The sequence below is a fragment of the Sinohyriopsis cumingii genome, unplaced genomic scaffold, assembly GCF_028554795.1.
Source record: "Sinohyriopsis cumingii isolate HCF-2022 unplaced genomic scaffold, ASM2855479v2 utg000624l, whole genome shotgun sequence".
In the NCBI taxonomy this organism is placed as follows: domain Eukaryota; kingdom Metazoa; phylum Mollusca; class Bivalvia; order Unionida; family Unionidae; genus Sinohyriopsis; species Sinohyriopsis cumingii.
In genome coordinates, this window is record NW_028315919.1 from 1,933,291 (window position 1) to 1,945,219 (window position 11,929).

General features: G+C 34.9%; 1 protein-coding gene across 3 annotated transcripts in view; it reads right to left on the bottom strand.

The window, feature by feature from the left end:
* Positions 1-5,377, bottom strand: part of LOC149773601 (baculoviral IAP repeat-containing protein 7-like) — a 28,524-nt gene extending 23,147 nt beyond the window's left edge. Inside the window, exons 1-2 of one of the 3 annotated variants that reach the window (XM_089946336.1) lie at positions 5,273-5,377; positions 639-2,331 (exon numbers count right to left, since the gene is read on the bottom strand). In XM_089946336.1, coding sequence (XP_089802462.1) covers positions 639-1,269 — 631 coding nt within the window. In that variant the 5' untranslated portion in view covers positions 1,270-2,331; positions 5,273-5,377. Of the gene's footprint in view, positions 1-638; positions 2,332-4,846; positions 4,978-5,172 lie in introns of those variants that run through there. The other 2 variants (XM_089946337.1, XM_089946338.1) reach the window with 2 other exon arrangements.
* Positions 5,378-11,929: the final 6,552 nt, after the last annotated feature.

Genomic DNA, 11,929 nt, shown 5'->3' on the forward strand with positions numbered 1-11,929 from the left:
TTGATAATGCCATCGCAAGACAACATTCTGCAGAATTCTTTAACTGAGACTCGAACCTATGCAGACATAGGTGAGATGGCAGTTATCCATAACGTTGAGTGCTTTAGACAACTCAGCCACTCAGGACCCCATGGAATTATGTTAATTACAAGTATCAATGCCATCTTACAAAGCTATCAAGGAACAAAAACAAAGTGAATTCTTGTGAAATGTCTGATAGAGTAGAATTGTGCTTTCAGATACAATACTTTAGTTTTATAAGCGCATGGTTTTATCAGTCAATATGGCATTGCATAGAAAGAACTTAATATAAGCTCTACCACAAAACCTCATAAGTGACTGGATAACAACTTAAATATTAGCTCTACCACAAAACCTCATGTGCAACAGGATAACAACTTAAATATTAGCTCTACCACAAAACCTCATGAAAGGATAATGATTTGTAAAGGATCATCTATCTAATAACTCTAATCTCAAAAAAAATTATTAAAGGGTAATTACACATCCCTTGTGACTGAGAAAATGAAACCAAACTGCACATGAACTTGAATAAAGTGAATAACAGGTATATATTTTGGCTTACCAAACTGTACATGAAAATAAATCTATGTAAAATCAAAGCTTTACTGCATTACCTGCATAAAAGAATCCTGCTTTTGCCAACTGGTCTGGTGTCTGTTGTTTGTGTGGAGGCCAGTTTGTGAAACTCGCAACTCGTAAACTCTCAATTGCATATTGTGGGTATTTGGGTCGGACTGTATTCACACCCAAAGTCTCCAAATCTGACATGGACTCTACAACATTTGCTGGCAGATGCCCCCCTATGACAGCAGGCCTTATTCTGGGTGCAACACGCTGTTCTTGGGGTATAGGTACATTTCCAACATTTAAACCATTCAGAAATGGACAAAGAGGTGAATGATTCCTGTGCTCAATATGAACAACATCCCCTTGTTCCCAGTTCCTAAGAATGACTTTACAAAACACACACTGAACTCTATCCCCATTTCTTGTGTATCGAAATCCCGATTTAGCCAAGACTATTGGATCTGCTTCTGCAGTTGGAGGCCAATTTTCAAACGTTGCTAAACGATTCCGCTCATATTTCAGTGGACCAATATCCTGCCCAGGTTTAACTGGGGTCATGTCTTGTATGTTGTCAGAATGTCTGGATGCATTATTACTACTGTTATTATTAACCTGGGCATCCTGTCTGGGAAAGATTGAATCTGAATGAAGAGACCGTGGTGCGTTAGTCGGGTTCATCTTCAAAACAGTTGTGGTACTAGAATGGGTTGCGATAGTCGTGTTTTGCTCCGTGACTGAGGTAGGCAGTAATATTTGTATCCTGATCTCACCGCTAATACTAGCTGAAGAATGCACTACATCAATTCTCCCAGCGGAAGTACACTTGGAAGCATCATCTCTATCTGCTACTGAATTCAATGTTCCACTACTGTACTCAGCACCAACCTGGTATGATGTATCAAACTCTCCAACCTGACCCTCTTGGTGAAAGTCAACTGTTTGGTTATTTAGTGGTTTTGGGAGAGTGAAACTCCAATAATTCAAACTGAGCTGATTCCCTGTTATCTGATATACTTAGTCTGCTGTCTGCATTATTAGAATGTATTACCCTTTCTGGATTAATGTATTCCAATCTACTATTAAGATCAACAGAATCTACTCCACTATCTGGATTAAAAGAGGCACAGTGTCTATATACAGGCTCATATATACCAGAACATAAATCAGTTCCGTGATCTTTTTGTCTAGAATCTGTTATATTTCTTTTGTATTCTCTGTAAACTGTATGTGTGTTGTAATTCAAATGAGTATTCATACTATTTATAAAAGAATTGTCATTGCCAGAAATATACCCTATATTGTCAGGAAAATAATACTGCTTTGTGTGCAAATCACTCTCTGATTTCACACTATAAAAATAAACATCACTTCTTATATGTGATCTCGGAAGGTCAACAATGTTAGTTATCTCACCATGACAAAAAGGGTTAAGACTCTTGTGAATCGCTACTGGAATGTCATTTTCTCTCCAACAAGACTTTCTGTAACCAAAGCAAAATCAAACTTCATCTAAAACTCTGACATAGTAGAACCCAGCTTTTGCTAAATGGATCCGGAATATACATGTAGTTTGAGGCCAACTTTGTGAGCTTAATAACCCTTGAAACTCATACTTTTTTTCATCATCTTTTTCTTCCTTACAGCTGTCTTCAGAAAAACATCTCCAAAAGTTGCTCTCCATCAATCATTTTCAGGCAGAATCCTATAAGATCAACATGTGACCTTGGCGGTCACACAGATCTGAAACAAACATGTATTAAAATAATACTACTTTCATATCTGACTTAATGAGCAGATGTTATGCCTATTAAAATATAACATTTAATTTCATATTTTGGCTTTTTCTCCTATGTCATTTTTTGTCCAAGTATTTGCCTCCTTTTTACTAAAAAATTACATTCCAATTGTGAATTTTAAATTAAAAAAGCACTATCAAACTTTCTGTGCCCAAAAGCATATTTTATTGAGCAGTATTCACACAAAAAGTAAGTGACCTGGGAAAATTCAGTATGTATCTCATGTATCAATTCAATGCATAATAACATTTCCTCCTTTGAAAGCTCCCAAATATCTGACAGGTTATGTAATAATTGTTGCGACTAATTGTACATTATCTTCCAGTAATGACGTGAGTTCTTAAGAGACAATAACTTATCAACTATTGTAAATAAAATTGCTGCAATTAACTATACAACATTTAATTTAAATAAGAAAGGTTTCAGGATAGCAAATTTAAATATGCACCAAGCTATACAAAAACCAGATGAAAAAATGGCCATTTTGTCACAGTGTGTAATATATTGTAAAGCTAAGAAACGAAGCTAACAATTGGTTGATGAGATTATTACTATATATCATGATGCTATTCAGTCACTTGAAAGTTAAAGTATGGTCAATAAAACTATAAAATTTGTTTATAAAGAAAAAGTGGCATGTGTGTGTCATTTATATACTGTACTAATATTAGAAGATACACGTGCATTTTGGTTTCATAGAAATCTGTAAATACTTGTATAATGACTACACGTATCTAAGACCTTTCTGAACATGTCTCCCCATTGATATGCAAATGAGCCCCAACCCCCACCAACAGCTGCTTTAGCATCTGAAATCAAAGAACCATAAAAGGAACAGCAACCTACCAATTCCCTCATGCTATTTACATACATTCTCCTATAAAAGGGTTGTGTAATTAAGTCTGCAACATGTATGCGTAAATGGCTGAGTTTAATTCATTGCCTTTATGTTTACAAAATCAGCAAAAATTCAAAAGAACATGCTTGTAACTTTTGCAGTAAGTACCAGTGACAGTTAAATTATATATTTCCACATCTCTGCTTAAGCTGACTGCTTTTTATGATTTTTCTATTAAGTCTTTTATTCAAACAAACTTAATAAGAACTGGTTTTAGTGCACTTACATATCAGCTAAACTTATTAATAATTCTGATAAAAATTTCTTTCCAGTACATTATTTACCTTTGATTCTTTGAAACAATACATTATTTACCTTTGAAACAATACAGTATTTATCTTTGAAACACAAATTTGTTAGCAGAACATTTAATAACATTTTTTTAAAAATCTTAGTGCATGTTGATCCACAAATGCATCCCATGCACATGCTGATCCACAAATGCATCCCATGCGCATGTCTAGGCAGTACATCCTCTTGCAATAACTTTTTCATCATGTACATATATATAACAGTTGGAAACTACATCATGGCAATCTTAGATATGTGTTACTAGAATTTCATATACATTCCGGAAGGCATGTCTTACAAAACTATCCTGTCATAATAATAGGTAAAAAGACATACAGCAAATGAAACAATCGCTGTTCACCAAGATATATCGCATGCAGACTGCTGCCAGCAGTTCATTACACATAATGGGTATATAAAGGGAAAGGTTGAGTGTCTGTCTCAGTTATTCTTAACTGTGTACACAATTTATTATAGCCTCTGGTGCAATTTGTCATTGTGATACTGGGGATATTTTCTTTTTTCAGTCCTCTTCCAAAACAAATGCTAAAACACATTTTAAACCTGCATCTGCAGAAAATATGACGAGTCCCTCTTTATCACTTGAATTTTTTCTTAAAAACAATTTGTGTTTGAAACTAAATCACCAACAAGAAAATCCAATCCAATCCAAAAAAAATTTAAATTAAGTTTGAACTGCATGAGGAAGTGAAACATATACAGTATCCAACACAGACCCTAAATGAGTGAATAATGTCTCTGGATATAGAACTTGCCATGGGGCCATAACTTGGAAGCTATATACTTAGATCACTGCCATATAAACAGTTAATAGACACAAGAGATAAATGCACTTGTGGAACCAACACTGGCTCTGGGTCATGCCTTCGGAGTAATGGGCTCACCCTTCTTTCTGTGAATAATTTACTATCAAGATCCCATCTTAGTCATATTATAGACACTAGCTGGACATGAACATACATAATACATTTACACACAGGGTCTCGTTACAAAGAAAATTAGGATTATCTGTGAATGAATCGGGGGCTAGACCCTCAGCCCTCGATTTAGACGGATACTCTTAATTTTTTTGTAACGAGTCCCTGTGCATTAACAGCATAGCTCACAATCACATAGATATACAATGGCCCGTTTTGTACCAAATTCTAGTCAATGCCCGTATAATTAATTAGTATAACTTTCATTCCTCTATAAACAGAATCTTCAATCAACTCAAGTTTCAACTATTGCATTTCTTCATTATACTAACAGTCAAAATAAATGACATTAGTACGCTGTCAGCAACATTTTTCTCTATCCCTCTCAACCTAGCTACAATGTCGTAGCCTCAATTTGATTTGTTGTGGTTGAGGTACGAGTAAGGGTACTAATATTAGTACTACTCTCAACCATGAATTCCGAATGATCACCCGCACCCCACCTCTAGAACTAAGCTGATAATATGCAAACAAACAGGGCTTTTTAATGGTGCCTTACAGTACTGTAAGGTTTAAAATATATACTGCACGGTATAGAACAACGCATCAAATTTTTTTACTGTATAGATGAATTATTATATTAATTAAAAATAAGAACCATTTCGTATTTATCTTCCGTCGCTATCTTTAGAAGGCAACTTGGAATTTCCCATGAGACTAAACTTAGTCTGAAAACGGACACAGACAACCGGACATACCTCCGTTGGCTCGTAGCAGCGTAAGCCGAAATCATAGGCCGGTACCACTGAAACAAACAAATTGCACCGGAATTTGTAAAGTTTGGGCCGGTACAAGTGTCTCCGAATGGTTAGTCGGTTACGTCATTCCCACAACAGTGACGTCATTCTAAAAATAATATTTTTTAAAAAGCGTCGAAATACCCTCATATCTGCAGTGATTGGTTGAAATATCGGTTGGAATTTGAAGGTGGTGATTGACGGAAAGGGGACGTAGGCAAAACTGGTATTGTTTTGAAAAATGTTTTTCCGCCCTGAGGTAGCTTTAAGAAATACGTATGATCTGATTTGACCGAAACGTACCCAAGTCAAACCTTAGCCCGATAACTCAACCCCCCAAACGTGTGCTGAAATTGATCCAGACCAACAAGTCGATCTACGCATTTTTTTCTTTCTTTCTGGCATTACAATACAAAAGGCGGAGATCTAGTTGGTCAAGCACATGATCAACTATTAGAGGATATGATGCCACCTGTTCGTTAAACTGGTATTTGGTATCATGGTCTCACGATGCCGTTATTGTTAATATCTGATGTAACAAAAATTACACGCTATCATAGAGAGCAATGTTACTGAACCGGATACTCCAGTACACAAGGGCTCGTTACAAAGAAAATTTGGAGTATCCGTCCTTGAATCAAGGGATGGGGGTTCTAACCTGTAACAATGCGGACCGGTGTCTTCCCTTGTGTTATATTGTTACAGGTTAGAACCTCCATCCCTTGATTCAAAGTCGGATACTCCAAATTTTCATTGTAACGAGCCCCTGTGTACTGGAGTACCCGCTTCAGTCCTAAAAGATTAGATTTTGAAGAGTCCCCATGACGAAATAAACCTTGAAAAAAAGACGATTAAATGGCGCAAAAAAACGCTAAAAATTGAGCTTTCTAATCAGATATGGGGCTGCCCTAATTGGGTTAGTAAATATATTTTTCTTTTCTTTATATACATAAAATCATCGCGTGTGCGTATTATTTACCGAAATTGAAAAACTTAGTGGTCGCAGTCCCTCTGGTGCTATAATTAAATCATAATTATATCAATTATATGCCACCAGCTAAAGAATCTTATACAGCTTGATTAGCTCGAGAACGACTAGAAGCAATAGAGAAATTTCGTCCTTTGCGTGATTATATTAGACAAAAATTACAGCAACGTCAAGAATCTCAAGGTGGTGTTGCAGAAGGTACAGAACAGTTATTTAAGCCTGTCACAAAAGGTACTGAACGAGTTGCAGAAGCTACTGAAGGTCTTCTTCCAGCAATAAAACAAAACTACTGAACAAACTGAAAATATAGCGAGAAGAACTAAACAGACAGAAAAGATTTTAAGAGATCTTCCAGCTGGAATAACTGCTGCTCAGCCTCCGTCAGAAGTAATTGAAGCTATTGAACAAGTTCGTGCTGATTTAAAAGAAATAACAAGTCGCATACCAGAACCAAAAATAAGAAAAGAAAGTATTTGTTTGAAATATTTAGAGGTGAATTTATCAAAGAATTAAGAAGTGCTGAAGAGGGTGATTTACCTAAGAAGATATTTGGGTGGTATTCTAAAAAGGCTAGAATTTTAAAACCTAAATATGCCACTGTAAATGATGATAATTTCACCAGGTGAATGTATCGCTTATTTTACGAGAAAAAAAGGATTATGAAAAATGATGAAGTATATCAACGTCTTGTTGATGATATAAATAAACTTCAACAAGATGAACTAAGACAAAAACCTTATTTACGACAGCGAGGGCCTCCATATCAACTTCCTCCACCGCGGCAACAAATAGAACAAAACAATCTTCCTACTGCAGCAAAAGTTGATGTTGGAACTTGAAAAGTCTAAAGAGCTACTTGAAAAAGCAAAAGTAGAAAGATCACCCTTAAGACTATTTGAGAAAAAAAAAAACGGAAACAACAAGTCAGGAAGAAGGAGCAACTGGAAGTAGTTTTGTTACTCAAGGAAGTGGCCTTATTGATTTTCTTAACAATGTTCTTTCTGACGTAGATAGATTAGAAATTCTGATTGGAGGAAAAGGTGCTGGAAATAATTCTCCAGAAATCGTTAATGAAATATCTGATAATTGTCAAAGATTATTCACAGGTGGTATCATGGATATCAATGTTTATCAATCTCTCATTGATGAACTCGTTGATGGAATTAAGATCGCCACGATTCAGATCGCTGATTAAATAATTAATAACAAATAAGATGATCTTGCATAATGCTCAACGTGGACCGATCATGGTCAGAATGATAAATTCGCGATTACCTACTTATAAAGTAACTTACGGAGATGGACTTGGCTATGTTGTTCAATGTTATTTGCGAGGGTAGCCCCAAAAAGCAATACCGATTGCAAAACAATTAGGAATGAAATCTTGAACACTAATAAACTCATCGTTATTTTTACTTTTATAATATCGCGCCAGTTCACGATACTTTTTCAGCATAAAATTTGTTATGTCTGTAAGTACCAAACTAGGCGATATTTGGATTATTCGAGCCAACAGTGACCCTGTACGTTACACTAACAAAAATTGTTACGTTAATTAAAAAAATACAAACCAGGAATGTTGATTTATTTTGACAAACCGTATTATACACGAGCATATTCTGTAACTGCAGTTATCTATGCGTTATATTAGTTAAATACTAAACCCAACGTTGGAGATCTCAAACCAATGAAATTATCAAGGCTAAATAGTATAGCCGAACGAGTAACGGAATATTTCACCGTTTCAATTCGGGAAATGGTCTAACGGATATGAGACGTAAAATAATTAACTCTTGGGGAGAAATAGTTAATAGTCTATCAAAGATGTTGCTAATTTAGAAAGAATTTTTTTCTCCAAGAGGAGCTCCGATTGAAATTATTGATCATAATGCACTTGCGTGGACTAACGCAGTAATAATATTTCCACGAAATCAAACTGTTAAATTTTACCCTGAGAAGGACTCTGAGGGAGATATATTTGAATTTATTAATGAACTAAGTAAAGATGATCTTGTATCAGTATGGTTATTTCAAAGTTCCGATGATGGAAATTATGATCAGTTTGTACTACCTAATTGCGTTATTTATGGCGCAGAATCTCACCATAAGGAAATTAAAAATCTTGCGCAGAAATACTCACTGCTAGATACTGAGGAGTTACTCAGCAACTGTTTTACAGTTTCATCGGTTGCGGGTCATTTTGCTGAAAAGAAAAAATTCCTGGAAACCAACTCGATTCGATTTTCTTAATGATATAACATCAAGTTGTATCGAATATGGACATGGTGGATTATGGAATACTAAATATAATCATAGAGATGTTATTTCTGTTGATATGGTTGCATGTTATCCTGGAAGTTTTCTTGGATATGGAGATTGTTCTGCATATTTTAAGCGATTTGGACATCCAACACACAAAATGACTCGCGTATCGATAAATTGACCTCTACATGTAGGACCTGATTTTGACCTTACTCGATTTGCTTGTATCGAGTCATTTGAGTCTACCGAGGATCTCCACGCGATTTGTTATGTTTGGTTTGTCAAACATTTCTCAACAAGGATGTGGGCACCAATAGTATTATTACGATATATGCTTGATGTGAAAATATTATTGTTGTTGATAGTCAATGAAGCATTAATATCATAGCATAAACAAACCGAAGTTTGGTTACCACAACCAGACAAATTTGATATGAGAAAACTGTCAGAGAAAATCGATGTAATGTTTATTTATCAAACGGAACTAAATTAAATACAGTTGTAAATTATATTGATGGTGAGTCACCACAGTTTACTCATTTAAGATCTTCAATACTCGCGTATGTTTCGATAAATGTATTATCGAAGGTAAATGGATTTCCTAAGTTTGCTGTCAGAGTCGCCACAGATTCGTTTTTTATCGATGGAGACTAAAACAGTAAAATATACTTGATTATTCTGAGTCCGCTGATGCTCTGATTGAAGATGTTTATCGCAGAAATAATCAAATATCAAAATTATCATCAGCACCATCTGTATATGATCCTGTGATGAGACGTGGTTGTTTTAACACCCACATATAGACTCGCCAGAGAAATAAACGAACGAGTAAAATCTAGTACTTATCACAGCTTCTTTTGATGGAGCGGAGACGCATGGACTCCTGAAAGAATGGGCGAGAAATATATTCCAAAAATTATTTGGGATGAAATATGTACTGTGTCGTTGGAAATACTAAAAATTTTCTTGATTGGTTATTGTTGAAGAATACAGCTGTGATTATGTGCGGATATCATGGACAACCACCACCTGTATTTGGATCATCTTCACATGAGTGGTTAAAAACTTTTGTAGATTATTATGAGCAGATAAATGTTGATTGTGGAGCGCTTGATCCAGAATTGAGCGAGTTTAAGAAATTAATCAGACCGGAATCAAATAAAATTCAATGTGAAATAATGCGCATAATGATCTCAGAAACACCTATTAAGAAATTTTGGGATTTGTGGAGACCAAATGATTTGATAGTTGCAAGTAGAAGAATAGTTCGTGATACACTTCAACAAACATTATTTCAGTTACATAAAGAAAAATTTCCAGAATTACCAGTGCTGCTGTGTTATCGACCAGCAGGTACACGAAGACAAAATATTGAAGTTGATATAGCAGGACCGCTGACAGAGCCAAACAAGACAACAAAATCTTGTGTTAAATGATATTGTTTTAGTTGATGTTAATGTTGTTACGAGTGCATTAACTGATAAAGTAAAAGACAAAACTCCATGGACGTTAGGATATGCAATGACAATTCATTCATCATAAGGATTAACTATTTCTGATACAGTTGTTTGGACGGTTGATGATCGTATCGAATGGTCAAACTTAGTTTATCTCGCAGTGTCTAGAGTTAGAAAAAATATCTCAGTTGAGAAGAATTATCCCTGCAGAAGAAATAACTCAATCTAATTACAACGAAATTGTCAATGACGATATATTAGGAAAAAAATTAAATAGTTATAAACAATATGACAAAAAAAAAATAAGCGCGACTTTGATCTTGACTCTGAATTTATCATGACATTAAAACAAGAACAGAATAATCATTGTGCGAGTTGCAACACAATCATGTTATGGAACAATATTCTTAATAATCCAAGACAATGTACCGTAGATAAAATTAATAATAGTCTTGGTCATACACGTGAAAACGTGATACTAACCCGTCTTGAGTGTAATCGAAGTAAGGGCGCTGGCACTTGCGATAGTTAAGTGAAGATAGTGGTAATTGTTTATCTTCAGGAATTACTTGTAATTGTTCACGTATGTGTTATAAATAAACTTCTCATTCCATTACTAATGCTATGTGTCTTTGCTAGATCCAATCCCCCAGTGTTTAATCATCTTACTACACGGTTCTCCTAGCTCAGATTCCAACCCTTCGTTCTCGATCAGCATCTCTGCCATTTGCCTTGTAAAACTTGTGTACACACCTTGCAATGACAACAGCGATGAGTAAGAAAGATGGCCATTACTTAAATAATAGTAAGAATTTTGTAGAGTCATTGCCAGGAACAACATTATCTAGCTAGGGCATGACGTTGCAATCAAAACTTGAAAGCAGTAAATAAATATCCGGAGTACTGATGACGAAGCTATGCTACCAACAAAAATTTATATAGTCTTGTTCTATCAATGGAGACATGTCTATTTCGTATAGGTAAAGAGTTTAAGTATTATATGCATCAAATAGTCATAACACAAAGGTTTGCTCCTTATAGCTTTTGTCTGGTACATTTTATTTTCAGTGATGGCATGCGAGACAGAACTTTGACTTTGGAGTGAAGCAGTACAATTTGCAAAAAAAATGTGCTTGATATATTCCCTAAAAATGTTTTCATTGATAATATCGTATTACTACTTCAGCTGAGAGTAGTGTAAAGTACACTGAAATTGGCATTCATTCAGGGTAAGGAAAGTCTCATCTTCCATTTTATTTTTGAAATATCTTTTTTAGCTGTACGCTATTTTGGCTCATTTCCTATGCAGATATACAAAATGTCACAGAAGATGTAGTTTTACACAAAAGAAATGAAGCTAATATGTACAATTATAAGTAGTATGTATTCGTTTTGATAGTTACTTTAGAAACGTCTAAAATTTTATATTGTGTTGTCTCATCTGGCAACTCATATCTTTCGCAGTCACAATACACAGGGCTACACTATGATGCAGAGTTTGTTTTGTTATACCACAACTATAGCGTTAGGTATGTTCAGAACAAGCTCAGTTTCTGTTAATAAACCTTGAGGATCATTTGGTTTTTGTAATGTTAGTTTATCAGATTCTTTGATAACATTTGATTCATCTTTTTTTGGGGTGGGGAGAGGGGTCTTTGTTATCTTCATTTATCTATTTAAAAATTTTTTAAATTGGCATAAATATGATTTTAAGCTGCTAAAAAATTTACTTGGAAGCTGATTTTACAAGCAGTTAAAAGTAATGTGAAATTTATTTAGGTGTAAAATTATTATTTAAGTCTTGCACACATGTAATCTTTATTATTGCACCTCTTATGCAAGGTGTCTACAGCACAAATGGGCATTGTCTACAAGATTAAAATTGTGTATTTTAATTTATATTAATACTAG